The 15,425-nt window shown below is 36.5% G+C and overlaps 1 protein-coding gene across 2 annotated transcripts in view; it reads left to right on the top strand.

Annotated features, from left to right (window-relative positions):
- The window catches only part of FNDC3B (fibronectin type III domain containing 3B), a 329,131-nt gene that overhangs the window by 86,618 nt on the left and 227,088 nt on the right, over positions 1–15,425 (top strand). For both annotated transcript variants that reach the window (XM_012736403.2, XM_012736402.3), the window contains exon 3: positions 149–224. In XM_012736403.2, coding sequence (XP_012591857.1) covers positions 149–224 — 76 coding nt within the window. The remainder of the gene's footprint in view (positions 1–148; positions 225–15,425) is intronic.

The raw sequence follows: 15,425 nt of genomic DNA, 5'->3' as shown, positions 1-15,425 counted from the left end.
ACGTTTAAGACTTATACCCTAAGTTTTGTGTTTATACAAGATTCTGTGCCGCATACTTTGGTCTAGTATATAAATTTAGTTAATAAAACTTGAAGAAAAATCCCAGATATTCTAGCATTAAATTGAAATTAATGTGTTATTTTGGCAGGTTATTCTTGTTCAAGTTAATCCAGGTGAGACTTTTACAATAAGAGCAGAGGATGGAACACTTCAGTGCATTCAAGGTAAGGAAGTTTTTGGTAAACATTCTAATCAAAGGATTTTTTGTATATTATTTTAAGGAAGCAATGTTTTTCTCTGTGAGTCTGCATATGATTTTCTAGAAGTAAAATATATCTTGCATCTTTATTTTTTTGTCACATAGTCTTAAGTATATATTGTGATGCTATCCAAATGATACTTTTGTGGTAAAATCTGTATTGGGTATCTGTTATTTATTGCTGAATAACAAATTACCCCAACATTTAGTGGCTTAAAACAACATTTATTATCTCTCATTTTCTGTGGGTCAGGCCCTTGGGCACAGCTCAGTTGTGTCCTATGGCTCTGGACTTCTCAAAAAGATAAAGTCAAGGTGTGGGCTAGGGCTGCAGTCATCTTAAGGCATGTCTGGGGTGACTCTGCTTCTAGCCTCACTCAAGTGGTTGTTGGCAGGATTTAGTTTTGGGGGGCTATTGGTAGGAAGTTTCCCTCAGTTCCTTGTTAAGTGGGCTTCTCCATGGGGAGAGGTAGGAAGCTTGTATTGTGGCAGCTAGCTTCCTCAGAGCGAGCAACAATACATACTCAAGATGGGGAATTGCACAAGATGTGAATACTAGGAGGCAAGGCATTGGGGGCTCTCCTGGAAAGCTTTCTCACACAGTACTACCCTTTGGCCCCCAGTGATTCGAATGCTCCTCTCACATGCAAAGTGCCTCTTCCCAAGATCTTCCAAAATCTTTTCCCATTATAGCATTAGCTCAGAGTCCAGAATCTTGTCATCTAAATAGGTTCCAGGTGTAGGTGAAGCTCCATGGGTGTAGTTCTTTAAGTACAGATACTAGGGCATTTATTAATTTCTAGTGTGTGTAATAATACTAATGCCTTTTCTCTATAATTTACTTTGGGAAGAGATGACGTAGATACTCCAGTCCATATGAAGGTCGGTGTTGGAAGATTAATGTAGATCTGACGTTAGCCTGTGAACACTGGCTGTGTTAAAAGGCCCTGTTTGTAATGCCTCTTTTTGACAGTGATTGGGATTATGGAGCAAATGGTAAATTGGCGTGTAATCGAGATCATTATTAGGTTATTGCTTGGATTGGAATCTGATCAGAGGCCTTAGTTTTAATACCTGGACTTGTTTACCAATACATAAACAAAGTAGGAGAACACTCTTTAGTTTTAGTTTCCCATAATGAGCTGCATAGAAACAGATGGTTTATTTTGCCTTGCAGAATAGCAGAGTATGTTGCATTGTAGTTTCACTACTTTTTTGAGTTATCTGTAAGAACAAAAATTGAGAAAAATTTTTCTTGAAAAATGAGTGTATTTTGAAGATTCAAGTCTGAATTTTAATTGAAGTTAATATGAATTAATTTAATCACTTGATTAATGATTCTTATTGCATTTCTCTGATCTTCTGTCCCTGAAATTGATCTTTGGGATTCTAAACCATTTGAAAACAAAACCTAGCCTTTGTGATGAACAATAAGGAGAAATTTCAGGTCAAGGAAAAGAGAGAATATTTTAAAATAGTATGAGATATAGAATTTTCCACTTATAGTGCTATAATAAATGGATATGGTCAACAATTGAAACTCAGAATCTACTCTGTATCTTAAAAAAAAAATCACACTGGGAAAACTAGATGAAAGTCACCTATATAGAATAAAGTTGAGGTTCAGTAATAAAGCAGTTGAGCCTCTGGTTGTGTTAACATTGGAGCCCCATGAATTGGCTGATAGACAATGACCCTCTACAGCTGAATATGTGTAACAGAATCTTAAAAGGAAATCTCTGAATAGATGAACATATGTAAAATCTACTCTTTCATGCCACCTGAGTTTAATTTTTAGTGTGTAAGGAGTGTATATGTATATATATATATATATATATGCAGTATGTGCATACATATGTGTGTTGTGTGTGTGTATGTGTGTGTGTATATATATATATATATATATTCATGGAGTTAGCCTCTTCCCCACTTCTTTTTTCAGTCTGTCAGTAACTGGTGCACTCTGCAGGAAATGTTGCAAGTATATTGCCCTGTTCACAATGGGAGCTTTGTGTTTATTCATGATGATACTTGGAGATAAGTGACACTAACACTCCTTCCAGTGATTTCAAGAATGCCTTTGACTAAACCAGAACTGTGGAGCCGTTTATCTTTGGCTTTCCCCAGCCTTCCTATCCTTTGTTCTTTCTGAAGATTCAGATACTATGGATAACTTCATTTGGGGCATGGTGGTACCTGGCCCAGTTGATCGAAATGGCATAGGACAGAATGAGAGAGACCAAGACCTGGAATCAAGTGCTTTGCTTGGACTTGGGAAGCACTGTGGCAGTAGGATGAACTATAGAAACTGGAAGGAAAGTCAGTCCAGATTCATTGACTGCCACTGATGTATAACAGGAAGTCACCCAGGCAAAAAACAAAGAAGCCTTCATTTGAGTTCCAGTGTGAGTTAGTGAATGCTTCACTCCAGGAAGGTAGAACATAGCAATGTAGAATGTGGAAATAGGCAGTATATGTATAAATTCCAGCACAAGTTATTATGTCATCCTCACTGTCACTGTGATTAACATCTTTATCATTACTAACGTTTATTCAGCTTTCAGGCTGTGTTATGCATTCTCTCCTTAAGTGAGTATAAAGGTACACTTGAGGAAGCTGAAGCCTGTAGAAAATTCCCATAGTTAGAAGAGGCAGAGTTGAGTTTTCATTCCTGGTATGTCTGACTTTAGAGCCTGAGTTCTTTATTGCCCTACTCTATGGCTTTACATCAGGGGGGGACTCTTCTCTTGACAAGAGTAAGGTGAGTTCCTGTTCCTGGAGTAACAGGATTCTGGGCAGGATACCAGGCTGAGTATTCAGATGGCCAGAACAAGATAGACAGAGATGGTTTGCATAACCACAGGTGTGTGGTAGAGACTGGGTCTTGTGAGTAAGAGGCATACACATCTTAACAGAACTAAGATGTTTAGAGTCAGGCTAGCAGACTGTGATGTGTTTTTTATGCCCAAGTCAGGATTGGGCTCATATTTGGGGTGGGCTCATCTTCTAGGTTGGGCTTCCAGCTCCAGCTTCTGGGAGAGAAGGAGTACTATGGGAGAAGACTAGTACAGTAGGAGGCAGTTCTTTGTTTTTTAAAACCTGTTAGGAAAGGATCTGAAATTGAGTCATATTGTAATGGAAACTTCTGAAAGAAGTGTTTGCATTTTATTAGAGATTAAATTTAAAAGAAAGACGCTCTAGTTAAGCTCTTTCAATGCCACCAGTAGGTAGGGAGGTTATTTTTTTATTGGGGGGCGGGTAGGTGGTTGGTAATGGTGGCCTTCCTTGAAATTTTGAAGTCACACCCACTGCTTATGCCATGGTTGAAACTGTCAGCCTAATAACTTTGTTATTTCAACACTAGCCTGCAGATTAGGGACTGCTGTGGAGGGATTTGGGAGTAGAGTTGGTTGCTGGGCCTTCCTGGAAACTTTGAAATCACATCATATGAAATCAACCCCCTTTGCTTGTTAATTAAATTTGTTAGCCTAATAATTTTCTCTATAGAACATTTATGACATTACTAGAAAAATCCCAGAAGCTCATTGTCATATCATTAAAAGGCAGTTTGGAAGTTGAGAGCAAATTAATATAGAAGAATATGGTTACTCTGGGAAAAAAACAAAATTTTGTTTTTATGGGAATGTCCTTGGTGATAATGAAGAAAAACACAGGAAACATAATATGCTGTGAAAGCAGATTCATTTCTAATGGAATATTTCTCAATAATTTCCATGAAACATGAATCACAGGTCTTGAAGGGGCCACAAAATGTCATAGTTTATTCTCACTTGGAGGCAGCACTATACCTATGGCATCCTAGACAAAAGATCTTTCTTCCCCCTAGGCCAGATGAAATTGTATAAAGAGCTAGTTGTTAGGAAGAAAGGATCTTAGCAATCAATATGAATCCTTGCCTCTGCTTAAATTCAGGAATTAATAGAGGGCAGCCATGGGTCTCTCTCATTATTTTCATATCCTTGTCTGGGCTGAGGTGCTGGCAGTGCAGCCTTCCTTCCTGTCCACACATGCCATCTTTTTATCTGCTCCCTGTGAAGGACTCCAGCCAAAACAAATATCATACTTCCTTTAGGGCTCTAGGTCTGCCTTTTCCAGGAGCAGTCCATCCTGACCTTTCTCTGAATTCTGGAGGCGCAGGTAGAGGTAGTACGCAGTCTGGCTGTGTGTATAAATACTCACTCCTTTGAATTAGACTGCAAATTCAGTTGTGGCAGGAGACAGTATATCCTCCACCCCACTCCCCAGCTACACAGCCTTGTAATAATTACTGACTGGATTGTGAACTGGCTCTGTTATTACTTCAAGCATGATGATTTTTCTTTTAAATTTTACTCCTCTGGTAGGAGCTTAAAGATGTTTAGTTATGTGCTTTTAGTGGTCTCTAGAGTCTCTGTAGAAGAAACTTCCGAATTTCAAACTGCATTGATAATTGAAGCTAATAAGTATCCATTAGAGAAACAAGTTTAAATTCTAAAGAACTATTATAATGACCCTATATGAATACTGCAATCTTTTATTCTTTTTAAGGTCGTTATATAAAAGTTATGAGCCTGCAGAAAATAAGTAAGCATCATGGTGATTAAAAAAAAACAGATTAAAGTAAAATGCGTAGGAAGCATCATTATTTTAATAAATAATAATATTTAAAGATACTTAGCTGCCACTTTTTTGTCCAAAATATTTTAGGCGTCTTTTGCCATCACGATTTGCTCTGCTGACTTGTGTTAAGTTGGTTAAGACCTCAAAATGATTAAATGACAGCAGAATGCAGGGTGAGGGTGGGACAGGGGGACTCCAAAAGGGCCCTACTTTGAGATGGCTGTAGCTTTGAAGCTATTAGAATGTGAAACTTATTCCTTTCTTACTTAAGCTGTAAGCCCTCTTCAGCTCTGTGTCTACTTCTCCCCCACTCCACTGAGTGTGAGAACTATGTCATTGATGAACACCACACTCTGCGCAGTGGCTGTGTGTGTGTGAATGGCACCATTGAGAGCTGCTCGCCTTTCTGGAGGTCTCTCATCCCCCTCCCTCCATGTATGATTCAGCATCCAGAATGTCATAGGGACCTTAATGTCACTTTGTTTTCTTATGTGGTGCTTTAAGTACATTTATTAGACTTATTTGGTACATTAAAACACTGACCTGTCATTCTTTCTAAGAATTTTATGACAGGTCTTAGGGTTGTCTCTTGCTTTGTTTATTGTGAAATGCCATGAATGGTGTCATAGCTTGTTTTTACAAGCTGAGGCAGACTATAATTTCAAAAGCAAAGCTTCTATATGGTCTACCCCTTCAACACATATTCTGCATATAAATGAGAAGTTCCTGTTTTATTAGCCTAAAACCAGGAAGAGGACCTATTGCAAATGAAGTCTGTCTTCAAAGGTTGAAGTGAACCTTTGCCTTGGCTTAAATTTGCAAATGATTTTTTGATCAAAACTATTTGGGTGGTTTGAAAGTAAAATTATTACAGTATGAATGCATTAAATTCTTGTAAATCTTTGCAAAATTTTATTACGTTGAATACAGAATTGATATTTGATTATATTTAATTATTTGTAGAATGTCTGTATTATTAATGGAAATATTTCTTCCAATGACAAGATTAGGATTTTGGGAGCTTGTTTTTCTACACAAGAAACTGCCTTAAAAACCTTTTTTTTTTTTTTTTTTTTGCATTTGGGGGGTTTGTGAGGGATTGCTAACAAGATGAAGTGTTACTGTGAACAGTTAGGTATTATTTGGGAGAACAAATAGACCTCCTTTGGAAAATATTTTAGAATTGAAAATATCAGGTCTTTTGCACAGGCTAGCCCTGGTGTCGTGCCCATTTTTCTGACTGATCAAAAGCTGTATTTGGTAAGGGTTAGTTAGTTCACAGCTCTCCAGGGAGGCTCTAAGCTAAGAGAGTCTCGGTTTCTGGGAAAATCTGAATTCCTCCACCAACTTGCCAGCTCATCTTACAACTCTTAAATGTTAGCTTCAAGACAAGTCAGTCATTTACCTGTGTGTGTGTATACAACGTATTTACATGTGTGTGCATACATTTGCTTTACGAGATTTTCTTTTCCCCATGATTAGAGTTACATTTCCCTATGAAATATTGGAGAAAAATCATTTTTAGCTTGCTGGAGTATACTTGAGCTCTGAAATAATTGGATGCTTTATTTTGTATATGATGATTTATAATAGCTTTTCCTCCAGACATGGACTGATGCACAGCTGTTTGTTACAAATGGGCATTCCGCATGCTCACCCAAAAGGCCCCTTTACACACAAAACCTTGCTGCTGAATAACTGGAAGTTTACCAGCAGGGTGGTCACCGTGAAGGCTGGTAAATACTGATGGGCCCAGAGCAGAAAGTCCAGTTTATGGAAGGAATGGGAGGAAAGCCTACATATGCACAACTGTCATCTCTCTGGGATTGAGTGATGTCATAGACTGGGTTAGGGTACATCAGTGCTAAGTATGTTGCTTCCCCAGGAGGCTTTAAGTCCCTCTCAAGGGAGGTACCCAGTGTGTCTAATGCTTTCTGCTTTTCTCCTTTTTCCCTTCCCAGTTATCTTGATGTTTATATCTATTCCTGTATTTACATAATTATGGAATTTTAAACCATTAGACAAAAACTTCATCCAAAGTTATATCATCAGACTTTCTTTGGTCTTTTTCTTTAAATAGAATTTTAGTAATTTGATTTGTTAAAAGATGTGGATTAATTGGTATTAAGTTTCAGAGTAAAGGCTTTGTAGTATGAATCCCTGGTTGTTTGCTAGCTAATGCTTAACCTCTTAGCCTCAGTTTCCTCCCTTAAAATGGGGACAGTGATAGTACTTATTTGATAGGACTGTGAGATAATTCATCATGAGTGGCATTGTTATCACCATCATGATGTAGTTATGTATACAGCTTTGCTGATTGTATTTTTCCTAAAGAGATGGCATGATTAATTGTGGGTAATGACTTGATTGCCCTACTGTGGAAATCAGTTGAAGTTTTAGCCTCCATTTCATTGCTTATTTATAATAGATGTGCGTTCATCAGGTTGCTAGTGATGGCACCAGTTCAAACATTTTAGATGAAGGTTTATGGGAACATGTGTACTGATTAGATACAGAATTGCAGCTAACACAGTGGGTCCAGTGTTCCATGCATATTTAAACTAAATTTTGATGTAGTTGAGGCTCCAGGTATTGCTTTTTTCTTTTGCATAATAGCAGTTAACTCTCAGACCATGCTCAGCCACATTCAGATAGATTATAACCTCTTATTTGACTCAATAAGGAGTTCCATGATTATAACTCTCCTTTAGGCCTTGCCTTTTACATTTCCATTAAACTTCATACTTCTTTTTATCTTTAGTGTATCCTGCCCCTAGGCGATACTGAGGAGGCCATAGGCGTATTGGTAAGATCATCATAGGTTTTGGAGTGAGATTGCCTAGTTTACAAATCCCGTGTGTTGTATATTATAAAATTAATTATTTAACTTCTCTGTACTTCAGTTTCCTTATCTGTAGAATTGGAATAATAATATCTGTCTTGAAGGACTTCTGTGAGTATTAATGAGATTTTGTGTAGAAAGCACTGAGAACAGTTTCTGAGTCATAGTAAGGGCCCAATAAATAGGAACTGTTATTAAGCTGCATGTCTTCATCATGGGTAGGCATTGAACCCCCACTTCATTTTTGTTGCCTGTCAGTTTAAAGCATTTCATAAAGCCTGTGTGAACTAGAGTTATTATTTCCTTATTAGGATTTTTTAGATGTCTTCATGTTTTAGTCTTAGCACTTCAAAATAATATGTTTAAAAATATGGAGTGAAAGTTTAGCTTCTGAACCCTTTTGTCTTTCTGGCTTGTTAAACAATTAAAATGTCATCTCTGAAGGTACCACTGGTTGGAGTTCTTTAAATGTTACAGATCTTTGCATGTCAGATAGTTCAGAAGAGCAAATAGTGTTACCACAGTTGTCTGCCACATTTTATTTCACAGCTTGTTGTCTTTTAGTTTCTGCTTTATTCTTTCTGTATTTTTCACTCCTGTTCTTACACTTACAACCTGAAATAGAAAAATTCATGTTAGAAATATCTTTAAAGAAGACTGGATTGAGTTCTTCAAGGGTCAGGGTCAAATCTTAGTCATCTTTGTACCCAGTGCCCATTCCACAGATACTAGGCCTTCAGAATAAAGGAAAGTCATTTCCTAATATAAATGTCTTTGTCCATTTGGGCTGCCATAACAAAAAATTCCATAGACTAGGTGGCTTATACACAACAGAACTGATTTCTCACATTCTGGAGGCTGGGAAGTCTTAGGATCAAGACACGGGCATACTTGGTGTCTTGAGGGCCTGCTTTCGGTTCATAGATGGCAGTTTCTCACTGTGTCCTCCAGGGTGGAAAGGTCTGGGTTCTGAATGGGGCTCTTATAAAAGGGCACTGATCTCATTCATGAAGGCCCTGCCCTCATGTCCTAGTCACCTCCCAAAGGTCTCCATTCTAATACTGTCACTTTGGGGATTAGTTCAACATATGAATTTTGAGGGTGACACAAGCATTCAGATCATAGCTATACTACTAAAGATTCATGTAAAAATGATGGAAAAATTCTAATAGTTAAGAGAACTTCTTTACATTTTCTTTCTTTTTTTTAAATTGTGCTTAGGTAGTTAATTTTGTTTATCTCAGTTCCTCACATTAAGGTAATGACTGTAGGCATGAGTGTGTGTCCAAAATAAACAAACAAACAAACAAACAAACAAACAAACAAATAATTCTGAAGAATTCCAATACATAGATTAGTTTCCCTTACCTGTAAAGAGCATGTGGGAATCCTTATTGTATTCTTTCTTTTAATAACTTTTTCCTTTTGTGGGAATAGGCTGGGAACACCTTAGAAAGTATTTTTTAAGCTATTTAATACTAAAAGATACATCAACTTTTTGTCAGACCTTATATTTATTTTTTGAATTAGCAAATATTTTAATTCAGATTATTAATTAATATTTTATTAATGTTTTCTCACAGTTAAAAATTATAGCATTTATCTGTAGTAATAAGTTCTTAATAAACTATGTCAGATGTATGAACAAAGTACATTTTAAATTGTGAGCCTGGCTACTGAGCTAAATGAAGTTGGTGTAATAGTTTTTTCCTTTTTCTCCAACAGTGTGATTGAAAGAGTGTGGGCAGGGGGTGAGATAGGTGGCAGGGAGGGGCAGGAGGCCAGCCTGGGTGAGGGCAGTTGTGGTGGGGTGTGGAAGTGGGAACAGATACTAGGGATGTTTAGGAGATAGGCATGACTTGGTGACCAGTGAGTACACTGGAGAGAGAGTGAGGGGAGGAGTCTCACAGAGGCCTTGGATGAATTGTATATTTCCTTCAGATAGATGGAATATGGTACCTTAGAAATTTTTTTTTCTTTTAACATAAATGAGAATACTAAAATTTTTCACTCACTCTCTCCTAATTGGACAAGCATTAAGATTAACAAAAAAGGGTAAAAAGAAAAGGTGACAAACTTTATTTTTAAAGTAGGTATTTTTTTTGCCCCTCTACTTCCCTCTCTGAAGAGAGTTTTCAGTAACTCTCTGAAAACACACTACACACTATTTGTGAGCAAGATGGTTGTGTAAATAGGGAATATGTTTTAATGCTTCTTTCTTGGACCCATCAAAATATGGAGAAAACTGGCCTCAAGATTGCCCACATTCTTGGGGCTTTTTTTTCTTTATGACTTGATTTGGGTTCTTTGAATATAGCACACATTTCTCGTGCAGTTGGATATGATTATCCTCCCACCCCCACACACTTTTTTGGGGGGAGGGTACAATTTGGAGAGAAAGGGTTTTTTCCCCCTAAGTATTCAAGAAAACATTCCATAATTTAAATAGGGACACTATACATTGCTATGTAGAGCCAGAATTACCACTACTTTTTTGGTAGCTTTCTAGCTATAGGAATTTCCATGTTTTTACTTACTTAAAAAGTTTCTAAGTATTAGCAGATTATAATTTCTATTTCAAACTGACAAGAAGAGGAAGCCTAGCATCAAAAGAAGAAAAGTCTTTGGAAAGAAATAAGAGAGAAAATTTTAAAAGGTCAGAATATAAGCATTTTTCTCAGTGTATCTTTGAGTGAAAAATGTTATTTTCTGTTAGTGAACTGACCAGATGAACTTTGTTTCCCATTTCATTTTGTGGTTCTCATTAAAGTGGGTAAACATACTCACACAAATTTATCTTATGTAAATGTCAAATTAAACTCATTGCTTGTTATTTTCTTGAAGTACCAAGTCTTTGACAGTTATTCAAATTTGAAGTTTGATTGGTTCAGAAACAGTTAGAACTTGTCTACTGCTGAAAGAACAATCTTTGCAGTAGTATCATCAATCGTTTATACTTAAATTGTCTTTGAGTGTAAGCATGAAGTAGTAAAAAAAGTTAAACTATAACAAGGGCATGGCACTGCAATCCCATAAATTAGAAATCAAGATCTGGGATTAAGTTGCTTAATTCGTTCTTAGTTAAAGATCAAGTCAGTTCTTACTCTATGGGTCAAACATTCACCTTTTCAGTGATACAGTTCTTCCATCATATGCCTAAGGAAAAGAACATGTCTAACAGCTGAGAATTTAAAAACTGGTTGTATTAATACAGTGTGGTTTGTAACCTTTGAAAATCAGTATTACCTGAGGAACTTTAAAAAAATATTTAAAAGTCGTTATCTAGGCTAATTACAGGGAATTGTCACATTGTCTAAGCCCAGGAAAATTGTCTGGTTGTAGGGGGTAGTGGCTGGACATTAGTGCTTTTCAAAGGCTTCCTAGGTAATTCTAATATGCAGTGGAGGTTGAGAATTTCTGGTTAACCAGCCCTCTGGATACCTCAAGAAACTCATGCTGTGCTTTCCCAAGTATATTACAATGCACGTGCTGCATGTCTCTGGCTGTTTATCCAGGTTAGTCTTTAGAAAAGTTTTGCAGTTTTGTAAAATGTCTAAAGATATTTTATCTTGTATTCATGTATTTATTAAGTAAAATCTGTGTGGTGGTTGTCTATTGAACCTATTAAATTTGCTCTTTAGCTTTTGATATAAACTTCTGCAAGTAATAAATAAAGGTCATCAAACAGAAATAAGATTTTACTATTTTCAGCAGAATACAGATTTATTTCACACATATTTAGATGTAAACACAAGAGCTCACATATTTTTAAAGAAATAAAATCCAAAGTTGATTGAAACAGGTATTGTGCAGAATGAATGGAGTTAAAAAAGTGAGATGACAAAATAACCATCCTACAAATTGGTGTTTTTCAGAAGTTAATAAACTTTGAGCCCTGTTTTCACTTGCCTGTGTGAAAGAGTTGGGCTGGCACTGTTCCTTCCCTCTTTGTTCCCTTCATGGGATCTAGCTTAGTGTCTTGAGCAGTGTAGTTGCCCCGGAAACATTTCGGTGCTTTGACTTGAGTTGTCCTTATAATATATGAATTCAGGATATGACATCAGTGTCAGATCCTGACAATTATCAAATAGGTAGGACGTTGGTTCTCAAGGTTTAGCATGGATCAGAATTGCTGGAGAGCCTGTTAAAACACAGTTGCTGGTTCCATCCCCAGGGTTTCTGATTTAAAGTCTGGGGTGAGAGGGGCCAAAGAATTTGTATTTTCTGACAAGTTCCCAGGTGATTCTGATGTTCTTGGTTCAGCAGTTCTGAGAACAATTGAGGTAGGAGATTGTTGAGGTTGAGGATGCTTGTAAGAAAAGGGGATTTATTAGAAGTTGTACCCCTAAATGAAAAAGAAGACTCTCAGGATTAAGTGTAGTCACAGAATGGACAAAAGGAAAAATTCCATGTAAATGCAGAAAAATAAGAAAAAAATTGGCTTAACCATTCTTCACTCATAAGCTCAGAGATAGAATTTTTTTTTTATCAGAATATTTTTTCTCTTCACTGGAGTTTTCATAAATTGTGGTTTGAACCAGGGACTCCATTTTCAAAGGATTTGTTTGTACAGTCTTTTGAGTTTACATGTCCAAATTCAATAGCCATTTTATTAGGAATTTTTTTTCGCTATGCCTCAGTTCCCACATTAGAATAAATATGACTGCCAAAGATATTATTAGAATATTTTAAAGTTTAACCACTTCGGTATGAGCGTAGATTATAGTCAATAGCCACAGATGAACGTGCGCAGCCGAGTGTCAACTGTAGCCAACAGCTGTGATATGCCTTTTCTAATTTTTCATTTATCAAAATAAAATTGTGAACATTTAAAAATAAATAAAAACATATATGTATATGTTACCTATTCTGATTTACTTACAAGTAAAGCTGCCTGTAAAGTAAAACAAGCTTTCAATGCTTTAAAGCTTTCCTCATCACACAAGAGCAAAACAGATCCGTGGTCAATGCACAGCACAAACTATTGTGCGGACTATGAGTGCCGGCTGTGGGGAATGTTTCGCAGCCAGTGAGCGCCGTACCGAAGTGGCTAATGAATAATACTATGTAGTATTTGGAGATCGCTGAATTGGGAAATTTATACAAATGTGAAAAATATACAGGTAAAAATATCTAGGTGTGAACAGGTAATATCACACATTGTATTCAAGTAGTAAGCAGGTACATCCCAGTCAGCTGGGTCACAGTAAAAGAAAAAATTCAAGGCGGAAGATAAAAAGTAGGAGGGCTGATTTGGAAGTTGGCTTCACTTTATAAGGTATTCTAAAGAAACAGGAAAGTTTTAAAGCATAAAACTTGGGGAAAAGGAAGTGACTCAGAATTCAAACTAGATAGACCTCCACACCAGCAAATGATCTGGTACTGAGGAACATTGTCTACAGAAAAGAGGAGACAAGCTGTGAGAAGCAGTTGAGGTCAGTGAATGACTTCTTAGCAACATGGAAAACAGGATTGGCTGTACATATTTTTTTTCTCATGTGGACAGTGGACTATTGTAGAAATTTAAAATCCTGTTTTAAAAATCTATTTTAAGGATCAAATTGTTAATTACCTGACTGATTATTAGTAATTACAGTTACATCACCGAGGATTTTTCTCATAGTCTAGGTGAGTTCTGCCACTGTTCTGTGGGTTTTCATTGATGATTTTTCTGTTCCTCATCACACCTGTCATGCTAGTATCAGCAGTTAACATTCCTCAGAAGGGAATAGAATGCCAGCCTCCATCTCAGATGTAACTCAAGAACAACAGGTGCATTCTACCTGTTTCTTGGCTATAACCAGAATAGTCTGAAGGCAAGTAATTAACCATAGAACAGACTTTGAAGAAAATGAGATTCTTTAGAATTTGAGCCAAAGTGCTGAAAAGTAGCTCTGGATAATAATGTATTTAGGAGACATAGGAAATGGCTCAACAGGAAGGGTTGAAATAGCCTTACCAATCTGGCCTCTTTAAATTTATTTCAAGCCTATTTCCCTTCCTTGATACAAATCTTATTAACTGTGTGCCTTCCACAGACTCTTTGTTTTGTGCAGCTGTTTTTTTTTTTTTTAATTAGGTTTACATCAAAGGTCATTGGACTTGAATTCACACAGTAAAAATCAATTGATTATATTCTTAATTTTTCTCTTCCCTTTTAAACGAAGAAACCTGACAAAACCTGGCCCTGAGAAGAGGAAGAGAGTCCCCAAATAACAGGTTTAACTTCCTTTCCATTCTGGTTCCATTGATCAGGGCCTCAGTTTCCTCATCTTAAAATAAGAGGATTGGGACAGATAATTTCTAAAATTCTTTTAGAAATTTCTCTCATCTTACTTTAATTTCTGTAGAGTTCTCTGCCATTTACATGTCCCTGATTTTCATGAAAATACTTGAAGCTTTACTTAAATAGGTTCAAGTGTGGGCAGATTTAAAGAGCAGGGATTTTCTATTTGAAAGTGAGATGTTAAATTATCATTTGAGACTCTTTAGATATCACGTGAATTTCTCTAAAATTTTATTAGCATATGTTAGTCTTGACCAGTAACAAAAGGAAAGATGATTATCTAGTGTGGTATTTTTTTTTCTTGTTTTAATAATTGCCACTTAGAAAAAAGTATGTGTAAACCTTTTGTATGTCATGTGTCCACCTCTTTCTCACAGAGGTGAGAGTGCCTTGCTGATTGTCTCCCTATATAGGGATATTACACATACTTGTCCTTTTTGCATGTGTTTCTTAGGATTATTTGCTATCATTTTGTCAAATCCACTATGCCTATGCCATTGATTTAAAAATGTGCCATTATTTCATGTATCTCTACAAAAGAGAAAACACCATCAATTAAATTGACTTGATTGTAAGATGTATTCCTTTTTCAGGAGATGTTAAAATGTGAAAAAAGGTTACTTGGAATCAATGAAATACACTAATTTCCACTAATTTCTGATTTCTTATCCAGATTTAGTTAGGCCTTTAAAAATCACAAATCGACATGGATTTTTCCTAATTTTGTGTTTGTGTAATCATTTTGTGTGTGGATGTGTGTGTGTGTGTGTGTGTGTGTGTGTGAGAGAGAGAGAGAGAGAGAGAGAGAGAGAGAGGGAGAGAGAGAGAGAGAGAGAGAGAGAGAGAGAGAAATGGAATAGCTTTCTAGTCTATCTACTTCTCAATTGTAGAAATATGACTAATTTGTTTAAACATCCTTGCTTCTAAGTATGCTTTGGAGGACTTGTATACAAGTGATAATCTTGTGATGCTCTTGTTAGTTTAAATGTCTCTCACTATGCCAAAGTCTTATTTATTTTTTTGGTAAGTGTGCATAGGTATGGCTATTCATGTGTGGTCATACACACATACTATGTGTGTGTGCATGTTTGCCAATGTCACCACTTGTATCTATTCTGCTTTGTCTAAACTTTGGGTAAAATCTACACTGTGGGGTAGATTTCAAGGCTTTGTCCATTGTTCAATCTATGTGTTTACTGTTGTAACATTATCCTATTAAAAACAATATAACCAGTCCATAAATGTTATGTTCTTATAACATTTATATGGAAAATATTCAGCTTTCTTTACTTGTGCCAACCCCCTCCCCCCCTTTTTTTTCTTACAGTGTTAACCCAGAGATAAATTACCTTTGGATCTTCCTCTAAATATTTCTGTTACATAATATCTAATTTAAATTTATTCCAGATGTATAAGAA

This window comes from Microcebus murinus, chromosome 1 (assembly GCF_040939455.1).
Source record: "Microcebus murinus isolate Inina chromosome 1, M.murinus_Inina_mat1.0, whole genome shotgun sequence".
NCBI classification, from domain to species: domain Eukaryota; kingdom Metazoa; phylum Chordata; class Mammalia; order Primates; family Cheirogaleidae; genus Microcebus; species Microcebus murinus.
This window is presented reverse-complemented; position numbering and strand designations above follow the sequence as displayed.